General features: G+C 40.7%; 2 protein-coding genes across 2 annotated transcripts in view; both read right to left on the reverse strand.

Annotated features, from left to right (window-relative positions):
* Positions 1 to 1,982, reverse strand: part of myo1eb (myosin IEb) — a 15,928-nt gene extending 13,946 nt beyond the window's left edge. Inside the window, exon 1 of the mRNA XM_008298342.1 lies at positions 1,764 to 1,982. The gene's annotated coding sequence lies outside the window, so the exon portion shown is untranslated. The remainder of the gene's footprint in view (positions 1 to 1,763) is intronic.
* Positions 1,983 to 4,553: 2,571 nt separating this feature from the next.
* Positions 4,554 to 14,124, reverse strand: pi4kb (phosphatidylinositol 4-kinase, catalytic, beta). The gene is made up of 13 exons (XM_008298343.1): positions 14,070 to 14,124; positions 11,653 to 12,304; positions 10,877 to 11,242; positions 10,136 to 10,180; positions 8,792 to 9,019; positions 7,925 to 8,152; positions 7,100 to 7,209; positions 6,905 to 7,009; positions 6,485 to 6,608; positions 6,142 to 6,407; positions 5,941 to 6,073; positions 5,704 to 5,824; positions 4,554 to 5,609 (listed from the first exon to the last, which is right to left on the reverse strand). The coding sequence occupies exons 1-13, from the start codon at positions 14,090 to 14,092 to the stop codon at positions 5,428 to 5,430; spliced, it is 2,583 nt and encodes an 860-aa protein (XP_008296565.1). The 5' UTR covers positions 14,093 to 14,124; the 3' UTR covers positions 4,554 to 5,427.
* Positions 14,125 to 14,528: the final 404 nt, after the last annotated feature.

Raw genomic sequence — 14,528 nt, forward strand, 5'->3', positions numbered from 1 at the left:
ATATTCTATAATATTTATCTTTTTTATTTTAATACTTGTTCTATGCTTTTCGTGTGGAGAGGAACAGAGTGCAGATTGATCCATGATGATAATAACCGTTGATCCTTTATATTGATGGTTTTTCACTTTGACTGATGCAGAGCTTTGACACAAAACATGACGCAGCATCTTTACATGTATACATTTTAGACTCATGACATCTGTATACTTGTACATGTGTCTCCATGTGTTGGTGTTTTCACGTGAACCTCCGTGAATGTTCTGACTGAATGAGACTCTCCTCCTGGATTCCCAACATTCTTCTGTCCTGTGGGATCTTGTTGAGTCGAAGAGACGCCTGAACATGTAAAACCCACTGCAGGGTGTGTATGTGTGTGTGTGTGTGTGTGTGGTTATCTCTCTGACGGCCAGTTTGAGTGTTATATCGAAGTGAGGACCTTCAGGCCATTCAAAGGCCGGTTCATATTTGGTTTAAGGTTTATAATCAGATCAGTGATATGAACGTGTGTCGCTGCTGCAGTCAGATCAGACTAAAACTTCAGTCTGTGAACTAAAGTCACTGTAAAGTTTTCAAACCAAACCAGAGACTGAAGCTTCCGTTTTACATTAAACTCTGAAGTTTAATTCAAACCTCTGAGTCCATTAAAAGTAAAAAGCATTCTCAGTCTTCTCCTCCAGAGTCACATGAAAGATTTCTGAAGAAACAAAACTACAAATAAAACGTGGATTTTTGTGATTTTCTTTAGTTCAGTTTGTGTTAAACTGCCTGCTGCTCTCTGATTGGCTGGTTTGAGTCACATCAAGTCAGAACGAACGTCTCTATTTACAACAAACAAACAAACAAACAAACAAACAGAAGTAAACAACCTGATCATATGTTCAGAGGACAGGCGGCTGTTTCCAGGGCAACAGAAAATCACAATAATAAAACTAAACTTTCATCAGACATTTGAAATATTTAGATTTTTTATGTTGTTTTTACTCGTTTTAGATTTATACATTTATTTTTATTGTTGTTTCTATGTTTGCAACATGTTGACTTTCATGCATTTATTAGGTTATTTATATTCTTTTATTTGTATTACATACAAATATTCATGATACGTTTCAATGTATTCACCCAATTTTATTTAAATTTAGCTTTTGTTCTAAAATTTTTTACTAATGTGTGATATTTTATAAATATGTTTTATTTATTGGTGTTTTATTGATGTAATTGTGATATTTCAATTTTTTGTGTTGTATTATTTGTATTTATTTAACCACATTTCTATTGATTCTATTAATTAGATTTTTTTATTCATCATGTTATTGTCTAAATTTTTTTTGTTTGTATTTAATTTGTAGGTATGCATTTGTCATATTTATATTACTTGTATTTTCCTATTTCAGTTCATTTAACTCTAAAAAGTCCTATTTTTGTTTTTATTTAATTTTATTTTTATACACTTATTTGTATTTAATTTATGCTTATTTCTGATATTTCAATTTTTTATTTCCTTTTGTTAAATCTTTCATTTATTTGTGAAATTCATATTCATCTTTTCGACTCTTCATGTTTTCAGATTTCTTTACTTTATTCTTTTATTAATTTTAAAGTATGTGATCAGAAAGTTTTTTTAGGTTTCAACAAACAGCAGCATAGAAACTTCAACTGTAAAGTTCTACAGCCTCAATGACTAACTGAACCAGAACCAGAACTAAAACCAGACTGGGTTTGTCTCTGCAGCCAAAACTCTTAAGTTCTACTGAAGTTGGTGAACTCACCATGTTTGCAGCTGCTTCACTTCCTGATTCAAGTAAAAGTCCTCAGAGGATCTCAGGTGGATCCAGGTGAGTCCAGACTGAAGCTGGATCAGATCAGACCTCCTCAGTTCGGGTCGGTTCGCTCTGGTTCGGTTCAGATGGATTCTGTTGCTTTGAACAACATTTTTCTGCGCGGCTGTTTTTCCTCCTTCAGTCTTCAGCGTCTCAGCTCTGTGCAGGTGTGGACAGGTGAGGCTCCGCCCACTCCTCAGGCCTCTTGAACTCTGGGTAATGCGGTCTGAAGACAGTCCAGCTGAGCTCTGCTGCCCCCCACAGACCGGAACCAGAACCACAGCAGTGTGCAGCTTCATTCATTCAAAAATCCAAATCTGTTTTTATTTGTTCTTCATGTTTTCATTTCGTTGTTTTCTGAATCGTATTTGATTTGTGTCATCTGTTTTTTATTTGCATATTTAGGATTTTTTTTTTTTAACATTTACTGAGATTTTACTTTCTGAGGAAGTAATTTGCATTTATTCATAACATGTCTTTGTATTTTCATTTATTCATAATCTCTCATTTTATGACACTATATATTTATTCATGATACTTTCTTTTTTAATCTGTACTTGATTTTTTTTTTAGCAGTTTCATTTAGAATTTTTAATATATTTAGAATATTTTTTAAAATTTAATGTACTAATTTTACAAGTTTTTTAATGTATTTATTTATTCATGACTTTAAATCAATGTGCTAACTTTACATAAAATGAGCAGAAACAGGCATCTGAAGGAGCTTTATTAGAAATGCTTCAGTTTCTGACTTTTGGCATAATTTCTTTTCACTGCTTTTGTTTAAGTTCATTAATCAGCTTTTTTTTTAAAATTATTTTACGAGATTGAAATCATAAACAGAGGAAGCTTTTCATCTTGTTTGCAGCAGACGTTCTTTAATGACCTCTGAGCCCATTTTTAAAACAAACATCAGAAAACTGAAAAATGAGAACAAATGACTAAACAAACATTTCAACGTTTTAACACTATTTCAAGCCTTAACTCAGGGGTTTGTCAGACTTCTCATTATCGATTTTTGTCTTTTCCATTCAATTAAAACTGAACATGTGGTGTTTTTCTGTAAATCAAGTTGTAAATGTTGTTTCTTTTCTGCTAAAACAGATCTTTAAAAATCCAGATTTTGAAGCTGCTTTTATTCTGTTTTCTGTAAAGTTTTTATTAGTTTATGTTTTATTGCTGATTTTTTTTTTTTTTATCATAAACTCCAGAACTGTATTCCACTTGGATCAGACTATCGGCCAGTTTGTTATTTTAACTTTTCAAAGCTGCTCAGTTATTAAAGCTCAATGACAAAAACTTTTTTCTTGTTCTTGTGACAAAGTATTTCACATTAAAAGTCTTCTTTAGTTTTATATGACTGTGACATGAAGGTATATATGATTCAGAAAATATCACTAGTTAACTTCTGCATTATCATTTTTTTTCTTTTTGTCATATTTCAACTCATCCACGATCAGAGATTATCTGATCTACTTGTTGAGTTTTACAGATTCTGAATCAAAGACATGATTCAGGCTTCTATCCTTAATAGTTATTTTAAAAATACATCTCAGGAGTAGTTGATATATGAAACTACATTCTCACAAATATCTTTAAAATATCCATATCTTATGCTGTTAAGATTTCAAGTGAGTCAGAGATTGTGGAGCAGAAATGATTGTAAAAATGTGAGATGAAACAAACCTCTCTGAACATTTAGGATTAAATTCTGCTGAAGATGTTTTGAGTCTGTTTCTGAAATATTCTGAATTAAATACTAAAAACACTGTCGGTTTGATGACAATGTTGGATCAGATATTTCAAATTCAGCAGGTTGTCTTTTTGTAGAATCATCCTTTTGTTTGATTTCACAGAGTTCAAGTGTTTTCTGACCTGCAGTGTGTTTCTGATCAATCTGTGGTTTAAACCTGCTGTTTTCTCAGGTTAGCAAGAAATAAACGGAGGGTTTGTTGTTTGTCAGGCTCTGAAACATTCAATGTAATCCCTGTCCAGAGTTTGATTCTAGGAATAACCTCTGTGAAAACACACCTGAACTTTCTCTGCACCTGCAAGTTTGTTTACTTCCCGAAACATCCGAGTTCATCATCGCGTCGGATGCAAAAGATCAGAAACTGAACAAAAGCGTCATCGATTCTGTTCACAATGAAACCTGAGGTTTCAAAATAAAACATCAATCTGCTTTAAGCACAAGTTTGAAAATTAAAAGCGTTCCGACAGAAAATAGTGTTCAAGGTCTGACAATATGAAAACATCGCCAACATTTCTGAATAATTCTCAGGTTGTTTCTGTTTTTCTTTTTTTTATTGAGGTCAGTGTTGCTGGAAAAGGAGAAAAAAAAAATCAAGAAAAACTGAATGTTCTGCTGCAAAAATCCAGAAAACCATTAATGAAAATATATTTTTTTGTGATTTTCTCAGTGAACTGAAGGTTAAAATTAACCTCAAACCTAAACACATAGAGAGCAGGAGACGGGAACCATCTGAATCTAACCACCAGGATTCAGGACAATAATCCAGTTTGTCTGCTGATCAGATTTTACATTATTAATCTGAATACACTGATTATTTACTACATTTATCTGATAAATGTAGTAAACAAAGCACAACATTTCAGGTTTTTAATCTCATAGTTCCTGAAATATTGCTGTTCAGACAGCCTCAGATGTCAATGTGGAACTGAGGAGGAAAAACAGACGGCTGAAAGTGGGTCAACCAGCAGATTTAAAAAAGAAATGATCCCTAAAAGTATTTATTACATCAATCTAAAATTCCACAGATATCATTTCAAATATCCGTGTTTTGTGTTAAAAACATTTCAAGCAGATTAGAGTTGTTGGAGCTGAAGGTGAAGGACCTTGAAGTCGACATGATGACAGCTGAACAGGATGAATCCTATCCCGTCTGTTTTATGCACAGATGAATTCAACACCACAGGTTTCATTTACTGACTTTTCAGTGCTGCAGATGTTCGGCTGGTTTCAGACCTTAAAACAAAATAAACGTTCTATGAAAAGATTCAAACCCTCAAATGTCTGAACATCAAAGTCTGGTTATTCTTCTACCAAACCAGCAGCGCTTTGCTTCAGTATCTCACAGAGTTAATTAAGAGTTAATTACAAATACTGACGTCAGATTTCAGATTCTTCAGTCAAGCTAAACTGGAGCTGCAGGTCGACACTGGTTGGTTTTAATGGGTCAAACTGGATCACAGAATCTGCAGCTACAACATGAAGAAACAAGGTGTGGTCCTTTAATCAGTCTGTTACTAACGCTGCTCTGCTCAGCGACAATAAAAACCCGCCGCCTGCTGACGGTTCACAGTTCAAACTAAAACTGGGCCGCTCTCTGATTGGCTACGAGTCCGGCTGAGCGGCCAATCAGGGGCTTCTGCCCAAATATGGAAAAAGAAGAATAAGAGGAACAAAAGGAGATGAAGAGAAAAACAGATTGTTCTAAATAAAGGCAAAGGAAGTGGAATAACAATTAAATAAAAGAAGAACGTAGAGTTTTAAAAGCTGAAGATCATCAGCTCCTCAGTCTGTACACACACGCGCACGTACACACACACATACAGACACACAAACACACAGAGGTCACATGACAGCGGTCACATGATGCCGTTGGTCAGGTACTGGAAGCCGTCGTAGAGTTTGGTGGTGAGCGACCTCATTGATCCGTCGACCAGCTGATCAATCAGCAGCTGCAGCTGCTCCTCCGTCAGGCTCATGTGGAAACGTTCCTTCAGGCCTCGCATCGTGCTCGAGCCGTGGAAGCAGGGAAGCTGGGAGCCTGGGGGCAAACAGAGAGGGCAGTTATTGCTGTGCAGGGGGCAGCCAGCAGGTAGAGTTCCAGCAGGTGGAGTTGCAGCAGGTGGTGTACTCACCTTGTTGCATGATCTCCACGATCTGCAGCACTCTGTCCATGTGCTTCCTGGCTGCGATCAGACCCTGCAGCATGAGCATCTTATAGTAGTTAAACATGTCGCCGTCTGGACCGCCCATCACCTGCAGACCACACACAGGGTTAGAAACATCCACAGACATTCATTAAAGGCAGACACAGCCTCCTACAGGACAGGTCAGAACTCTGAAAATTAAATCCTTCAGCTTTTTGAACTCACGTCCACGAACTCTGAGGTGAGTTTGAAGGCAGATGTTTCAAAGCCGAGGTTTTTGGGTGAGCTTGACAGGATGAAGCCGAAGTCGATGTGGATGATGTGTCCGTCAGCGTCCAGCAGGATGTTCCCGTTGTGCCTGAGAAGATGGAGACAGTTACACCCTGTTGGACAGTCTGATTGTGTGCAGCTCAGATGACTCCTCACCTGTCTTTGACCTGCAGCAGGTAGCAGATGAGGCTGTATCCGGCGCAGCTCTGCACAAAGTTTCTCTGAGCTGACAGGAAGGCCTCGGTGGTCGGGGCGCCGTGCTCCTGCAGGAAGTAGTCGAGCAGAGACAGCTGACTCTGCTTCTTCACCTGGTGCAGCGACACTGCGTTCATCACCGGCTCGATCATGCCGCTGTCCGCCGACAGCACCAGGATCTTATAGGGTTTGATCCACAGAGGAACCCGCTCCTGCTCCCAGATCGACTGCAGGGAAACAGAGACGTGAGGTCAGAGGAGGAGTCATCCGCTCAGAGTCACATGACGTGATGTCACAGCATTACCTTGAGCTGTTGCAGCACCTGGAAGGCCAGCAGCTCCTGCCTCAGGTCATCGCCACATTTAACAATAACTGACAGAAGCCTCCAGTTTGGAAAGTGACCATAAGGAGAACCTTCTCTGATCCGCCTGCAAACACACAAATAATATTTAAAAATATCACTGTCAGACTTAAACATAAGAAAATATACAATCTAGAGTCAGAAATATAAATGCATAACATGTTGGCTCCTTATTTCTCACTGTGCAGCTGGTGGATGGAGGACAGATATTTGTTCCCAGAGTTTGACCTGCAGGCTTCAGGTGTTTACCCAGATACTTCTGCAGTCTGGGAGGAGGCTCTGCCTTACAGACTAAACTGAGGGATCAGGTGTGCAGATGGGTGAAGCCCTGTCAAGTGAGTAAGAAAAGGTGGAGTCACCTACCGGACCTTCTCCTCCCAGGGCTCCTTCAGAGCCACAGCTGAGGGGTCCTCAGGGTCCCGTTTGAAGGTGGTGGGGGCCTGAGCCAGCTGCTCGGACAGCCGACGCCTGAACACAAACACCAGGTCAGGAGCTGCACTCTGAGTGTGTACTGTGTGTGTACTGTGTGTACTCTGGATGTGTGATGTGTCGTCTGACCTGATGTCTCCTGCTGCGATGAATACCGGCTCTTTGCTCTCCAGGCTGGTGATGCTGTCCACAGAAAACTGACTGATGTTATCACAGCTGTTGGTGTGAATCTCTGGGAGCTGGAGGAGGATGGAGGAACAGACAGTCAGATTTATATGATCACCGTGAGGCCATATGAAGCCGGTGGTTCTGTGAAATCTGACAGAATTGTAATGGTTCTACTGGTTCTGACCTGGAGCTCTGGCTCCATCCTGCTAGTTCCAACTTTAAAAGGCTTCCACAAGTTGCATTTGTTTAGACATGACTCATCTGAATTCCCAACTTTATTTATCAGATTCTGTAACGATGGATTTAATTTTCCTTTTATGTTTACATGGTTTATTCATGTAAAGATTTTATTGTGAGAAATGTTGCTTTCAGTAAATATGTTTAAAAGCTGTTTGTTTTTGTTTTTTCAGCAGAAAACACAATTTATAGAAAATCTGACCGAATATTTATGTAAAGTTCAGTATGATATCACCGGATCTCTCACCAGTTAAATTATCAGCTGCAACATCTCAATCTACAAGTTTAATAATTAGAATATTGGTTGATATAAGTCTGTGCATTAACACAGTTAAAACAACAAACGCTGATTCAACAGAGAAATAAAACAATACAGGTTTAAATATGAAAGTTAAGAACTCACAGTGTGATTATTAAATAAATGTACCTGATTGATGCAAAATGCAGGTTCAGACTGCGCAGAGTAAATTATACATATTAACGTGTTACTGGGTGGAGTCACAGCCCTGCAACGGTGATGACATCACTGCAATGTGGGCGGGGCCTCACCTCCACCTGTAGCTCTCCGATGTCGTCCACAGACCACGCCTCGTCGTCGTTGTCGTAGTTCGGGACGACGGAGAAGCTTCCTGCTCGCTGCTCTGCCGTCATGCCGCAGTCCGGCAGGTTCTCCACAGAGCGCGTGCTCCTGATCCGGTTCTCCGGGATCCGGATCGGAACGCTGGACGTCTCAAAGTTCTCACACTCCAGAACTTCCACGTAGATCAGGTACGGAGCCTGAGTGTGGATACAGCATGTTAGAAACATTCCCACAAGGTTCCCGGCAGGTTCTGATAAAGTTTTGATGTTGGAGTAACGTTCTAAGGACAATTGTTATTTCCAATACAACAGAACCTCAAACAAACATTTCTTAAATGATATTGCAGCCTGAGAGGATTTTGATAAAATGTTCCTGTAATGTGACATTTCTACAAAAATTGCAAAACATAAGCAAATAAGGAAAACTGAATAAAACTTGTTGAATCAAATACAAATAAAATACTGAGAAGACAAACAGGATCATACATTTCTAAAATGAATTTAATGGAAAATACTAAAACATTCAGACAACTAAGAGCAACTGAAGCCCTTGAAAATGTGGACATTGTCCTTTAGTAAAAAAAAGATTTGACTGTTTTCTGTGGTGTCTAAAGTTTTTGCTGGTTTATTTAAAAATAAAAAATAAAAAATGTCCCTGCTGGATTTATTTTGCTTTACATGAGTAAATGTCTCCTGTTCTGAGAGGACTGCTGTTATTTGCATGTTTCAGTCGTGCTGAACGTGTTCCTCATGACACGCTGTTGGTTTAAACTCTTCAGTCAGTGCATTGTTTTGGGTTGGTCCTACACTGGGGCCAGTAGAACAGGTGAGACTCACCTTGTCTTTGGAGTTGAGCACCACGGCCTGAGTGTGCGGCACTCGGACCACGTGGTGGTCGAAGGCGGCGGTCGGCAGCCAGACTCTGGCCGGCAGCTTGTGGTTGAGAAGTGACAGCTCTGAGATCAGTCGCTGAGTTTTCTGTTCTTTGGTTGGCAGCGTCGCTAAACGCTTCCCGATGCCCATCAGAGACTTGATGAACTCCCTCTGAGGAGCCAGACGCACCGGCTGCAGACACACAGAGCAGTCAGACAGGTGGAGGGGGCGGAGCCTCAGCTCAGGTGAGCTCAGAGACAGGTGAAGCTCAGATGTTTGTGTGTCAGGCTTGTGCTCCTTCAAATCAGTTTTGTGATTGGCTTCCCTCCAGACAGACTGAAGAAATCTACTTATTCAAAAAGATCTGTTTTGAACTTTCTCCTGCAAATGTTTTAGGAATAAAATATTAAATTGAATTATAATGAGCAACGTGGCATCACTAAAACCTGGCTGAAGACTGAAGTGCAAGAACAACACAATGTCTGACTATCACAGGTGAGATCCTGAAGATGTCTCACAGAGAGGTTAGATATGGAGATATTGTACAGAAGGATGGAAAGGATTCATATATAAATGATAAAGTATATAAACACGTAGTTCTGTTGTCTAAACAGAAGGTAGAGCTGCAGGCTCTCTTCACTCTGTACTGTATCTGACTCTACATTCAGTCATTTCATAATTTATTTAAATACTAAGAAAATGGTACAGAGTTCGGTTGGTGTCTGATTGAACATTTAATGTTTGAGATGTGATGTTTTAATGTTAATCTGTAATATTCACAAAGTGTTCTTAATATTTACATTATTTCCTGACTTTGTCTTGAGTAACTGGGTAAAAGAAACCTCTACATTAAGAACAACATGCACTTTTATCTGTAGTTTTCACTGAACTAAACTAAATATAAGAGATTTTTTAAATGGAATTTGGAGCGATACATTAATATTCATCCTAAACACTCACTAAAACACAAACTGATATTAAATCAGCAGATATTTGAATGGACTCTGATCATTAAGACATACAAAGAAGGTAACAGCATTGATCATGTTGACATCAGCAGCCTCAGGGTGCATCAGACCGGACACACAAACAGTCAGTCAATCAATCAATCAATGACAGGATGATCAGAGTGATCAGTCCAGAGCCAGAACCTTAAACATCTGATTGGATCCAACAGATTCAGAGTGATTCAGTCCACAGACGAGCAGCTCGTCTGTGGACTGAACCAGAACCAGAACCAGAGCCCACAGCCTCCATAATTTCCCACAATACACCCTGGAGGTCAGAACACGACGCTGGTGGACTTACGGGACCAGAATCAAACTCCAGACTGTCGTAGCTGGAGCTGCTGTCCTGGAGGTCAGAGAGAAGAAGCTGCTGAAGGACGTTCAGCTACCTGCTGATTATTAATCTGACTGTAAAATATACTGAACCTGACAGACTGAGGCTTCATGTGACCGGATCAGTCCATGACAACAGTTTGTCTCATTTCTCACTGCAATATAAAGTGACTTCTGTAATTCTAACTGTGTCATACTGCACACAAGGCATTTTGAAATACATTAATTGGCTAATTGATAAAATGCTGATTAGATTAATTAATAATGAAAGTTGAAAATCAGCAGAACAGTGTGTGAGCAACTCCTGTCTGCAGTGTGATACTGAAAGAAACTACAATCAGACAGATTCTCTATGGACTTTGTAACTGTCCTCTTCTTTGATTCTGATGCATTTTGCCTCTTGAGTTGGTGTGTTCTGCTGAATGTCCAGTCTGCTAAATCCTGTAACTTTAAAATCTGTGTCAAGGCGAGTTAGTTTTAAAGAATATTTGAGCTCCACTTGCGTCTTTAAAAGAGGCTCAATATTTCACATTCCTCTGCAGCAGGAATCACTGAGAGCAGTTTGAAGCTCAGATTAACTGATGAACAGAATCAGTAACTTCAGCTGAGCATTACTGAACGTCTGTGAGCCAATCAGCTGCACAGGCTGCGACAGACGGACACAGAAATTAAAGCTGGTTAACCGGGGCCCCTGAGAGCCGGCTGTTACCTCGTCCTGGCTGCTCTCCACCTTTGGGTTGCTGGCTGTTCTCTTCAGGTTGCTGCTCAGACTGATGCTGACGGTGGCGTCCGACTTGGAGCGCTGATGTGTTCGTTTGGATGGCGACAGGCCATGGTCTCCTCCCAGGGGCCCGGACCCGCCGACGTGGGCGGCCGTCGGGCAGAATGGCGTCAGCATCAGGGGATCCCTGCGGGCGCGAGGCCCCGCCGGTTTGAGTTCATCTGACAGGATGAGTTTCCTTAGTTTGGTTCCTCGAGAGTGTCGCTGGGTGGAGATGTGCATGTCGGAGGAGTAGGCGCCCAGCAGCCAGGCGCACTGCAGACTGAAGGAGATGCTCTGCCTGCAGCGGTGTACCTGCAGACAACCAGCAGGACAAACAAGCAGCAGGCCAGAAAAAAAAGAGAGAATTAACAACACAGAGGTTCTTCAAAGAGTAGAACAAAGAACAAAAAATACATGAATACTTCTGGGATACCGTCATGACTGCTGAGCTGCTGTCTGTAGCTCAATGCTAAGCAGTTTTTTCTATTTCACTACATTTCTAGTCAGTGTGGTGTTAGCAGCTGTTTATTGCTTGTTGCTGTTTATTGTGGCCGTTTCATGGTTGCTACAGCTTCAGTAAGTGGTCGGTAGGGAAACTGTAGTGGGTGTCCAAGTGGTTGCTTAAAATTTAGTCGGTGTGTCCGGTCATCATGACCATGTGATGCGGCTGAAAGCTCCAGAAGAAGCCCCTGATTGGACACAGAGTTGGAGGCCACACCCACCACGTAGGGCTTGATGGCATCGCCCACGTCCTCGTCCATGTGGATGTACATGTTGAGCAGTTGTGGCAAGAAGAAGTCCACGTCCTCGTGTGGGAAGCTAAACAGCCGGTTGCCGATGTATGCCTGGACGCCGGGCTCCTTGGAGTTGTGCAGGTAGGAGATCGCCATAGAAACGTCAAACAGCTTGGACTCGAACAGGCGCAGCAGCCATGACTGTTTAGAGGGGTTGTGTCTCTGCCGCCGCCGGGCGCTCTTCACTGAGCCAGGTGCCAGGCCTTCAGGGTCGTCCTCCTCGCGGATTTTGGAGGGTTTGGCGATGGCGGGCTCCGCCTGTGGCCCCGCCCCGTTCTGCAGGTGGGTGACATCGTCGTCAACCTGCCGCAGCTTCACCTTCTGCAGCACCTCCTGACACGCCAGCTGAGCCACCTCTGCATCGATCACAAGGCTGAGCTCGCTGACACCCTCGCTGATGACGCACAGGGGAGGGGTGGCGGCCTGGGGGGGGCCACAGGAGGAGGAGGGGGTAGAGGGGAGGGAGAGGGAGGGGGAAGACGAGATGGAGGGGGAGGGGCTGTTCTGGTCAGAGGGTGCGGGGGACGTGTCCTGCTCCGCCTCCTCCATCATGGCCGCGAGGAAGCTCCGCCCACCTCCACTGAAAAAGAGGTCAAAGGTCAGAGTGTTTCCATCCAGCCAACTGAGAAATGATTAGAAGTAAGAATAAAAAACTGCTAAGTTAACTGGGCTTTATTTACTGAAACAAACATTCAGAAAAATCAGCAAAATGCAGATTTCTGTCAGCAAGAAACAGATTTTACTGTAATTACGCTTATCTGAGCAGGAAAAACCGGAATAATAATTCTCCAAAAACACTCAAAATCTGTTCACTAAACATCCAAAACCTGAATAAAACACATCTGAAACTACACAAATTGTACCAAAGAAAACTGGTGGACAAGTGATGAAGAAACAACCAAAACACTTTTATACATCTGAGCAAAGACGATCCAGAAAACAGTCAGAAAGTGTTCAGGAACTTCTCAGAAACTGAAAAACCAACAGGAAAACAACAGCTGATTGAGTTGTTTTTATACTGCTAAAAACGGTTCATTAAATACAGTCTCAACCGGAGTGTTTGTCTTTTTCTGTGCAGAGGAATTCTGATGCCCACCAATATTATGTGAGCCAAGTATAAAAACAATGATTTAATATTTTACCAGTTTAGTTAATTGTACTTTAATTTATTAAAACACAAAATCTTTTTTTTACTTCAAACAGTCAGAAACGACATCAGTCGATGAAGCAACCCAGACTGTGTTTTCTGTACGCTGACTGAGGAAACTTGGAGACAGTGAATCTTGTTGGATCTGATCTTAGAGCAGCAGAAGAAAAGAGAATAAAAACTTTCCTTTCTGGCCTGTTTAGATCCAACAGGATCAGCGAATCAGCCAAATTCCTGATGCTTAAGCTGATTTTCCAGCTGTTTAACTGACCATCACCAGTCACTTAATCCACTGAGCAGATTACAGATTACAGCCTGCAAACTCACAAATATGAAGCTGATCTGAGACCTGCAGCTTTTCCATCTCAGTCAGTTATTTTTCTGAGAATCAGAATCAAGAGAAGCAGAAACTGAAATAAATAATCCGACAGAGCCTTTGATCCCTGATCTGGATCAAAGTCAGTAAAATGTTCTGCAGCAAAACATCACACTGTGAACATTCTGATGTAAATTAAGATATGAGTCAGGACTGTTTTTTACCATTCCCAGTCAGTTTTTCATTTCTTATACTGATTTTGATCATATTTCAGTATTTCACTGCTCCAACAACATCACTTGATAAAATGAGGAACACTCTGGTCTGTAACATAAATCTAAAACAAACTTCTAAAGATATTTTCACACTCTCACCACAGTTAACTGTAGAACTGATCACAAAACATATTTCTAGAACTTCTGATTTCTGAAAAGCAAACTGAGTGACTTTGGTTTAACAACAACAGAATGACTTGAAATATTCCTGTTAGTTCACAGCAGTTTCAGCTGTACAGTTTTCAAATCATTAACAGAAGCTGTTCCATGTCAGAGAACAGCCACTTTCAGAACAACAATCTCTGCCCTTGCTCAGGTGAACAACTAAAGCTGCAGCTCAGTTTTTCTCCATCCAGACTTCTGCTGTGAATCCGACACAAACTGATTTTTAGGTTTGCCTTGTCCAAGACAGCTGATAAAAACTGAAAAATGAGAGAAGAGGGTGTTCCTTCTCACAGTTCCAGAAACTCACATCTCCTGAATGTTTCATCAGACATCAGAAACTTGGATTAATTTCAGTGCAGCAGAGGTTCAGTTTGGAAGCTTTGCTAGATCCAGTTATTATCAGTATACAGGCTTAATAAGGAAACGTAAAACTCTTACTTACTGGAGGTTTGACTGAAGTTTCATGGTGCACAAAATGCAAAAATAAAAATTTAAATGTTTCAGTTTCTGCTTCCAGGATCAAATCTTCCTGCAGCAGTTTCGTGTTACATTCAATAATAAAAGTAGAACTAAACTTTTTACATTATTAACAATGCTAGAGTTTATGGGCTGATAATAGAACACTGAAAAAAGCCCAGTGATGGTAAGATATATGCATTTATCTTTTCACACACACCTTTCAGACTGTGAACTGATGAATAATCAGCTAATTACCATCCTGATCAGGTGACAAACACAGACTCTGACTTATCAGCTTGGCTGATTCCCTGATCACCTGATTTTTATATTGGTTGATTAAATTAACTGGTTGATCAAACAGAAAATGAGTGATTAATCAGAGGAAATCTGCCTCCTTTAATGTTTTACTGTGATTCTGTTTTAATAAACTGATTCTGTTTGT

This window comes from Stegastes partitus, unplaced genomic scaffold (genome assembly GCF_000690725.1).
Source record: "Stegastes partitus isolate 25-593 unplaced genomic scaffold, Stegastes_partitus-1.0.2 Scaffold1307, whole genome shotgun sequence".
NCBI classification, from domain to species: Eukaryota; Metazoa; Chordata; class Actinopteri; family Pomacentridae; genus Stegastes; species Stegastes partitus.